Here is a 9,752-nt window from a genome sequence, read left to right on the forward strand (position 1 = left end):
TACTTTCCGTTTTCAAGAAAAGAATCAACACTTATGTTACAATTTTTTTCAAAAAAAAATTATTTTTACTTTTGAAGACAGTTTTTTAGGCAAATTTCTCAAGGAAGATTTATTATATAATATCACACTCACTAGATTAATTTTTTGCGTACCAACAATAACATTATGATATTTTGTCTTTTTTTTATTTCGCTATTTTGAATTTCATGATTTTATTTCTTTTAATTGGCATGCATTAAGTTATATTATTTTAACGGGCATGATTATTGATAATTGGCATGATCTGGGAATTTATATAAATGCTTATTGCAATTGGATCATAATTATTTAACACAGTTATGCGGAAACTTGTAATGGTATACATGTTTACACATTACATATTTAGTTTGTGTTTAATATATATTAAAAAAAGTAAAAATATAATAGTATAATATAAATAGATGAGTCATTAGATAATTTTTTCGGTTGTGAAGTGTTAGATATCGCACACAACTATAACAATCTGTAAAGAACCTTGGGATACACTACCCCAAAAGCTAGCTCAAGGAGTGGGAGTACCCAAGGCCTTATAAAGGCCATATTAGTTGCCCATCCAATCAATGTGGGACTATATATCTCAACACGTCCCCTCACGCAAGAGCCCTTTAAGCTAGAAGCGTGGAATTGCACAGGCCCAATTTTTGGTTTGTCTTTCTGTGCTTTTTATTTTAAAGTGGGGGACGGTGAGACTCTGATACCATGTAAAAAACCTTGGGATACACTACCCCAAAAGCTAGCTCAAGGGGTGGGAGTGTCCAAGGCCTTATAAATGCCATATTAGTTGTCCATCCAATCAATGTGAGATTATATATCTCAATATATAATCCCACATTGATTGGATGGACAACTAATGTGACCTTTATAAGGCCTTGGACACTCCCACCCCTTGAGCTAGCTTTTGGGGTGGTGACCTCAAGGTTCTTAACATGGTATCAGAGCTTCCTTGACTACAAGGTCACAAGTTCGATCCTCACCGCCTCCCGCTTTCAAGTGGAATTAAAATAAAAAGCACAAAAAGGTAAACCAAAAATTGGGCCTGTGCAATTCCACGCTTCTCGCCCAAAGAGCTCTTGCGTGAGGGGGCGTGTTGAGATATATAGTCCCACATTGATTGTGTGGGAAACTAAACTAATGTGACCTTTATAAGGCCTTGAACACTCCCACCTTTTGAGCTAGCTTTTGGGGTGGTGACCTCAAGGTTCTTAACACAATCGTGATGTTTATATATAAAATAATATAAAATTGTCTACCAAAAAAAATATAAAATTTATTATAATACATTTTGTGTTGTGCATTATTTTGCATACAATAGAATTGAGATATAATAATAATTTTAAAATAAGGGATTCAAAAAGTGTTTTTTTTTTCTCTTTTTATACTGCAGACAATATATTGTAACTGGTTTCGTGCATAAATTAGTTTATGTTGTCCTTTAAATTATTTTCCAATACCTTATATTATTTTAATAATTAAACAAAGTGTCAATTTTCTTTGTGTTGTGCTATTCTTTATCTTTTAATAACAAACCAAACAGAGCTTTATACACCACTGGTCCACCCCATTTTATTAACAATCACTCTTTAATTTAGTTGAATTTTTTCAAGATTCTAACTATTTTTTTTTTATTTAATCAAATTTTTTATTTTTCTTGTAATGTTAAATATAACCTTGTAAGGAAAGATTTATAAGACAACAACTATACCCTAGGAAAAGTTCATAGTACATTAAAAAAAAAACTCTAAACCGCCAACCTGTATAACCCGTCCCGCCTAAGCGCGGGTAAAAGCAGATTGAACCTGTGTTTTTTATGTTTGTTTGTTTAACTTTTACTTTACTTCTTACCTAACTTTTACTTTACCTCACGAGTTAACAAGTTTTGGTTTGTAACAGCATTTCTTTGCTACGTTGAATCAAGTTGGTCATGTTTCAAATTGTTCCTTTTCCATAATTATGTCATTAGCATGCAGTGTCTTTCTCGTGAAATTGGATTGGATTGGATAAAAATTAGTATATGTGCTTCCATCTTCAAACCCACACACACAAACACACCAAGAAGAAGACAAAAGAAAGATATTGTTTACCAATGAATATACTGTATTTTATAAGAATGAGACTTTATATAGTTGTGGAAGGCTTATCATATTTGCTGTTGTGGAGGGTTAGTGACGGAACGAATTGAGTTTCTCAACTCACTTTCAACACCAGAACAGAATAGGTTGACTCATTTTTAATCGGATTGGTGGCGAAGCGGGACGGGACGGGGCAGGGCAAGTTGCTTAATTTGCCACCTTACAAAATCTTTCATTCTCTTTCTTTTTTCTTTCTTTTCTTTTTACGATGATATTTGGTGCCAAATCCAAAGCCTTAAGTATCAACATAGTTTTGGTATTAGGAGAATACATATTTCCTTATTAAAAATAGAAAAAGATGGGACATAATAATATCAATAACAATAAAAAAAAGTGGGTAAAATAAAATTTGATTTTTACCAAATTTAATAGTGAATATATTTTTCTTAGGTTCTAGCGCTGAGCTCTTGATAGAGTGGTTTCCACGAAAAAAATCTTCAATGCAGGGAATATACCATACATCTAAATGATAATATAAATCAAAAGTTGGATTTAAATGAAATTTTTTTTTCGCTTTTAGAAAGAAGGAGTAGTAGTCTTGCTCCACTCAAGATTTGTTTGCATTGCGTGAGGGAAACAAAACCTCCGGTTGCTGTTCTCTTAATCAAACTGTGTGGGACCCTCTCATACCACGTATCTCGAAGGTGTGATATCTTCCGAAGCTTATAAAGTGGTTATCTGATAGGCACCTCGACTTATCCATCGGGAGTACCGCAATAGCACCATCTGGGATAGCGACCTCGTTTTTTTATATGCTCTCGTTCCCTCACCAATGCTCTGTTTTTCTGGTGAGTTTTCGTTTTTATTCTTTTGCTATTTCATTTCTTCTATTTTCTTATTCTAATTTTGGTTTATTCAAGTTTATTGGATTAAGTGTTCTGGATTTTATTTACTTGAGTTTTCTATTGAATGTGCTTGTAAATTATAGGACAATCTTCTCCTCACGAAGCAGCTTTCAGTTCTTAATTCTAATTTGATTTCTAAGCATATCCCGATTCAAATGTTAGGCCACTCGCAAATGTCCACCCCGGTTGGATATAAACAAAGTATCTTGTATAGTGACTTAACCAATCTCTCCCTTAAAACTGGTTTTTAAGGTTGAATTAAACTTTTAACTTTAATTCCAGAGTGTTGAAAAAGAAAAATGATCGAAATTGGCATAGAATAGATGGAAACACAATAAGACATGCAACAACGGGGCACGCAACACAATATGATTTACAAGCCCAAGGGTTGCCCTTTATTTTCTTAAGATAATTTGTCCCCTTTGTGAGGTTCAAGAAACAATGGACAAACATCTTCCAAAATAGAGCCCCTTTTGAACAGAATGACAGTATATATGCTGCAATAGGAAACCAAAGTTGAACAACCGGAAAAAAAATGTTTAGTTTATTTCAGAAAACTTCATATTTATAGGAAGTATTTGGTCATGACCATAGTTGTTAAAATCTCAATTTATCACTACGATTTAACGTTTTTACGATTTTTTTTTCATCAAAACGATTTTACTAATATTTTAAATGCTTTTGAGTTTTTACAATTTTTTACGATTTTTTTACATTACGATTTTAAGTTTTACGATTTTTTAAGCCCCTCCGATTTTAACAACATTGGTCATGACAATCAAAGATGTTCGTTTGGTAGCAAAAAGAAGCATTTATGCCGCCGAAATCCGCTAAATGGGGGAAGATGACTGTTTTTTAAATGTCAGGAGTATTTTGAAAAATATTAAAACGTTTTAAGAACATTTTTGAAAAATGAAATAATTTATTTGTGATGAACCAAGGGTCACCTAAGTCCCCTTCAAAAAAAAGTGAGATGCCCCCAATGGGCAATCTTGAAAGTTGAGATAGGGCCTTATAAAGACTCTTACACCTCCCTCCTCCTATGTGGGGCTTCTTTACCCTCACACCCTTTCATTTTCCAACTCTTCAATCTTCCCATCTCAATTTCCTACTCATTCACTGATGGAATTCATATAGAATTCCAACAGAGAGACAATCAGTAGATTATAATAGAAGATACAACAGTTTTCTTATGATCTAGGGGCTTCATTTCTTTAATAGCTATAAACGATCTAGAAGCATAGTAAATACATTGCGACCACAAAAGACGGCATTCTCAAAGTAACTACACTAGTGATACTGTGATAATTTCAATATTAAGCTGAAACTAACGCAAATTCTATTCTTAAAAAATATAAAAGAAAAGAAAAGAAAAGACCCGATATGTTATAAAAAAAATTAATTAAAAAATTGGTCACCAAGACAACTGAACTAGCTCATTAGATTTCTATCAAAACGTAAATTTTAATTCACGTACTTAAGGCATTAAGGATTAAGGAAGGACTAACGCTACCCATTTCTTGGTTTTGTTTAGGAGATGTTGACAACTGAAGCTTATCTTTAATTAGAGCAGCTCTTCATGGTGCATCAATCTGCTGCTCTTGAAGCGCAAGAGGAATGGTAGGCCTCCAAGTTGTGCCATTTGGACTGTCCATAAGAGTAATACCAATAGCAGCCAAATCCTTCCTTATTGCATCTGATTTCGCATACTCCTTTTGTATTCTAGCAGCAGCCCGTTCTTCAATTTTCTGCAAGACTTCAGCTTCTGTCAAGTTTGCACGTTTTAAAGCTTTTTCCCTAAGCTGCTGCAAAACCTGCATCATGAAACAATTGTTACATATTACAAAAAAGATAAAGCATTTAGCACAAGAATATCGGTTATGTTACACATACAGAATTCAGGGAAACAAAAACTCACGCTTCTACACTATTAGATTCACCTCTAGGTTTATGAAAGCTACGTCAATATTTTTCACTGCAAATCCATATACAACCCAAAAACTTAGCACACTGATTCTGTTTTTTATCATTCTAAAAGTTGTCACTTCAGCATTATTCCAAGAATATACATAATCCAGTATCATTTAAAGAGAGGTTTATGGCACCCTTTCGTTGTAGTAACTTCAGACCGGGTGGACGTATTATTGATTGTTGGATGAATTTCAATGTTGAATCCAATGGTCAATAATGCAGGAGGTAAGTTATTATGGAAACCCCGCAATGCAACTCTGCTATAGCACGCTAAAGCAGCGCTATTTACAAGTATGGAGGTAACACAAAAGAATGCTATGGAAACCTCCATTTAAACACACTACGGCAGAAAAATTTGGAAATTTTGGGATAGTGACAAATCATTGAGCCAATCCTCAATCCAGGGGTGGAGAAATTTGGAAAATAGATCAGAAACATCCCCCGACTGGAAGAAACAGAAGTTAATCTATGCAAAAACAAATATGTAGTACTCAAAAAAAAAAAAAAAACAAGCAAACAAATATGTAGCCCATAAATATTGATTATCTAAAGAGTTCAAAAGTAACAACTACACACCCGCAAGAAAAAAAGATAAAGGAAATAAACTTCCGCTACTTGATGGGATCTCTGTTAAGTACACCAAACTTAAGGATTTGTATTCCCAAAAAAACTAACGAGTATGATATCTCAAATGCAAAAAAGTAGAAAACAGTGACAGAAACCAATCACTTCAAATGTATTCATACCTCGGAATAACTTGCAGGCATAAGTCCTAAAACAGTAAGGACATCCCTTATGCTCTTCTCCAAAGCTGCAAGTGATTCCATTCGAAATTGTTGTTTTCTCCCCTGAAAGGATATTGAACTTGGAAATGTTATAAACAGCATTTATGTAATATTGATCAAACTGGACCAACAAATGAGGTTAAAGTGAAGTCTTTATTGTTAGACAATCAATCTTTGAACTATGATACAGAAGTATAAAGCTCTCCCTCCCCCGGTATTCGAGAGCCTGGTCTCTTTCCTCCTAAAACAAATTCACCAACTGCCTGCCTTCACTTACATTTTCTCCCTACATTTATATCCTACCTCTGCTACTGCAGTTAGAGGGCTAACTAACTACTCTTAACAGCTTCTCTAGCAAGTCCTAACTAACTAAGGCTGGCCCACTTGGATCTTTGGGTCCATCCTTATTTCTTCTAACACATACTTGCCTAATTGGAGGCCTGCTGCTAACAGATATCTTTTATTTGTTTTGGTGACAAGCATTCATATGATATCATCCACAAGATAAAGTTTTAAAGTAGCATTTCTAGCACTGGAAGTCAGAAACAATATAATTAGAGACCGTATCTTTAGAAGATTAGCTGCAAAACCAGGAAGAGGTCCACACAAGACCCTTTAGTTCAACCTTTGCAAAGATTGGGTCATTAGCATTATATAACAATTAACAAGTAAAAAATTTGAAATACAGATCTGCTTGAACCAAGACGGATTGTTAGATGTAACCAAAACCTTAAGTTTAATATATTAACATCAAACCAAAACCAACATCTATAGCATACCAAAAATATGACAAATTCCTGAAAAATGTCCATTTACAAACTTTGACCTCATTCAAAATCAATTATAAATTGTAATAAATAATAACTTTCAAATACATGTGATAAAATACCATACCTTACGAGTATGCAGTAAATCATTGATTGATTTTAATGGGTCAGATAGTCCAGCCAATGCAACCGGAGTGTGAAGATCATCGGACATTGAGGTAAAAAAAACATCATGGAAGTTATTAATAATACTCAAAGTATCTGGTGGGATGGAATCCTTCCTAACTGTCTGATCATGCTGATTCAGAAAGCTTTCACATTCATGTAATGTCTGCAAATATATGAAATTTTCAAGATACATCCACACAACATATAAAATGGCACAATAAAAGAAGCAAGCTCAATTAAGAACGTCCAGGAAGCAGATGCATAAAAAATGAAGAGTGCAAACAGCAAGGACAAACAAGCACACATACCAAGGGGAAAGAAGGAAATTTCTAGCCTAAGAAAGTAACACCTCATATATATAAAAAATACGGTCTGAAGCACTTTCGAGCTGAATATGAGAGTAGTTAATAGGAGATCGATAATGGGCGCCCATCAAAAAATATCTCAAAGCCAGCGGATGGTAAATGTCTACAACCTGATAACACAAAACGTTTATGGCATAAGGATTTAACACATTGAATGGTAATCAACAAAAAATTGAAACTGTGGGTCCTCAGTAATATATATTATACTTTATGTCTAATAACAAATGGCATTAGACTTCAAAAGGTTAAGTCTAAACCATCAGTAATGCATCACCTGTCGTATGGTGAAAAAGTTTCCCAGAGATTTAGACATCTTCAGAGAGTCAATAGTGACAAAACCATTATGCATCCATAGGCTTATATCACTTTTCTTACACGCAGCACAACTCTGAGCAATTTCATTTTCATGGTGAGGAAACACAAGGTCGATCCCTCCACCATGGATATCAAAAGAGTAGCCAAGATAAGCTGCACTCATAGCACTGCATTCAATATGCCACCCAGGTCTTCCAGGACCCCACGGACTCTCCCAAAATGGCTCTCCTGGTTTTGAAGACTGCAGAATAGCATTGACAATCCACAATAACTAAGTTCCAACTAGATTAAGATTTTTATGTATTTTATAATCATCAAAATGTAATATATACTGAGAAACACACACTTAACAGATCTTGTATTTTCATTATTTGTCACCAATATATTATACCTTCCAAAGAGCAAAATCAGCAGGATTTTTCTTCCTTGAATCAACAGCAACCCTCTCACCAGCTCGATTATCTTCTAGTTCTCGACTAGATAATTTCCCATATTCTGGAAAATTTTCAACATTAAAGTATACATCCCCATCAACAACGTAGGCATACCCATTATTAAGAATCTGTCAGCAGGCATGTTAACTGATCAACAATTAATCAACATCAAATTTCTAAAGCAAGAAAAGAACGATTGATAATAAACTATGAATAGAAGCATTTTATAAACCAATAACAAAGATGAAACAGTAGTCTGGAATTTGTCTATCTTCTCAAGTTTCATTTTTATCCCACATTAAAAGGGACAGCAATAGTACCTTGTCGATCATATCAATGATTTGGGGCATGTGCTCTGAGACTTTTGGTTCCACGGAAGGAGGCAGACAATTTAGAGTTACCATGTCATGACAGAACTCTTCACAATAGCGCCGGCTCAAACTGATTGGATCTTCTCCTAACTCCTTTGCTCTAGCAATTATCTACAGAATTTGAAAAGTGCAGACTAAGATCCTGTAATACCAATTAAAAGGCAGTGGGTACTTTGCAATTGTAACGAAAGAATATAATCAAAATTGAAACCCTATTAAAAAATCTTAAAGTACAAACTCTAAATGATTAAAATTACTATTAACAAGATATCAAATGAATGGCCGAGAGACAAGAAAAGGCATAGATGGTGAGGGGGATTAAGCTATTCACACAGGCAGAATTTAGATACATCATTAACTTGAACCCATCAAAGATTGCCCTAGACCTCATTTCCCTCTTCTACTCGATGTAAAGTTACATAGTTCTAAAAATTGCATTTTGAAGATCTTTGTTTCTATTAGCTGTCTAGCTATTAATATCAACAAGTGAAAAACTTGACCTAATCAAACCAAAGTTAGAGAGAACTTATTGAAAAAGTACAAAGGGGGCACAAGAGGAGCAAATAGACTCACCTTGTCATCTACATCAGTAAAATTGCGAACATAACAGACTTCAAATCCCAAATGCTTAAAATATCTGCCTAATTGCCAAACGGAGCAGAAAATGAAAACCAATTAGTACCAAAATCAAAAGGAGGGTATGCTTCAAACTGGTTCAAATCCTAATGGGCAGAAAAAGGGGCAAAAAAAAAAAAAACTTATTTTTTTTGGTGAGGAAATAGAAAGAAAGAGAGAAACCTGTAAAGAAGGTCGAAATTGACGTAGACACGAGCATGTCCAATATGACTGAGATCATAAGCGGTGACTCCACACACATACATTCCCACTTTGGATTCCACTTTGGGTTTAAAAAGCTCCTTCCTTTTACTCATTGTGTTGTGCAGCCACACCTCTTGCGATGGACTCTTCAAACTGAAACTATCACCGTCGGATTTGCCGCAATTCTTCTCCGCCGTCAACGGCTGGGATGACCCGGCGCAATAAGAAGGAAGCTTCTTCGTCCTGAAGATGGCAGCGCGGGCACTGGGAAAAATGGCTCTACCTGAATGAGGGAAAACCATAGAGAAAGAGGGTATGCATATGCACCATTTCAGAAGAGACAGAGTACCCATTTGCACCACCTTCTTGTTCTTCTCTTTTGGCCCTCACAAACGCCTTTACTAATTACTATCAGTTATCTAGAATGAGCGTTCAGCGACCGAGTTCACTCGGACGAGGGGATCTGAGTCTGCAAGTTTCGTTAACTAGCACGTCAGTTAAATTGATTTTTTTCTTTTTTTTGGAGATTTTATTTTCCAATTTTCCAAAAACATAAAATAAATTTGGTTAACTCCAACAAACTTTAGTTAACACGATTTACCCTTTTTAATTGTGCTAACTCTTTTAATATTGCAATTAACTATTATACGGAAAAAATTTAAAATAGTTATAAGCGCAGGAAGTAGATAATAATGAGTAAGGTTGGGTCCTCTTTAGTTAAAGGGAAAAATTACTCTTATGTTA

General features: G+C 34.8%; 1 protein-coding gene across 4 annotated transcripts; it reads right to left on the reverse strand.

Annotated features, from left to right (window-relative positions):
• Nucleotides 1-4,275: 4,275 nt before the first annotated feature.
• LOC133287414 (cysteine--tRNA ligase, chloroplastic/mitochondrial) lies at nucleotides 4,276-9,446 on the reverse strand. Of its 4 annotated transcripts, none has more exons than XM_061485013.1 (9): nucleotides 8,988-9,446; nucleotides 8,763-8,826; nucleotides 8,139-8,300; nucleotides 7,776-7,946; nucleotides 7,344-7,625; nucleotides 7,054-7,179; nucleotides 6,664-6,867; nucleotides 5,731-5,832; nucleotides 4,276-4,827 (listed from the first exon to the last, which is right to left on the reverse strand). In XM_061485013.1, exons 1-9 carry the CDS (start codon nucleotides 9,359-9,361, stop codon nucleotides 4,591-4,593), a joined length of 1,722 nt encoding a protein of 573 aa, XP_061340997.1. In that variant the 5' UTR covers nucleotides 9,362-9,446; the 3' UTR covers nucleotides 4,276-4,590. The 4 variants fall into 4 exon arrangements, with proteins under 4 accessions (XP_061340997.1, XP_061340999.1, XP_061340998.1 ...); XM_061485015.1 differs by having other exon boundaries at nucleotides 8,139-8,331; nucleotides 8,763-8,830; nucleotides 8,988-9,123; XM_061485014.1 differs by having other exon boundaries at nucleotides 8,763-8,830; nucleotides 8,988-9,117.
• Between the last annotated feature and the right edge of the window lie 306 nt (nucleotides 9,447-9,752).

The sequence above is a fragment of the Gastrolobium bilobum genome, unplaced genomic scaffold (assembly GCF_033153095.1).
Source record: "Gastrolobium bilobum isolate Gb01-03AN ecotype WA unplaced genomic scaffold, APGP_CSIRO_Gbil_v1 utg647, whole genome shotgun sequence".
Classification (NCBI taxonomy): domain Eukaryota; kingdom Viridiplantae; phylum Streptophyta; class Magnoliopsida; order Fabales; family Fabaceae; genus Gastrolobium; species Gastrolobium bilobum.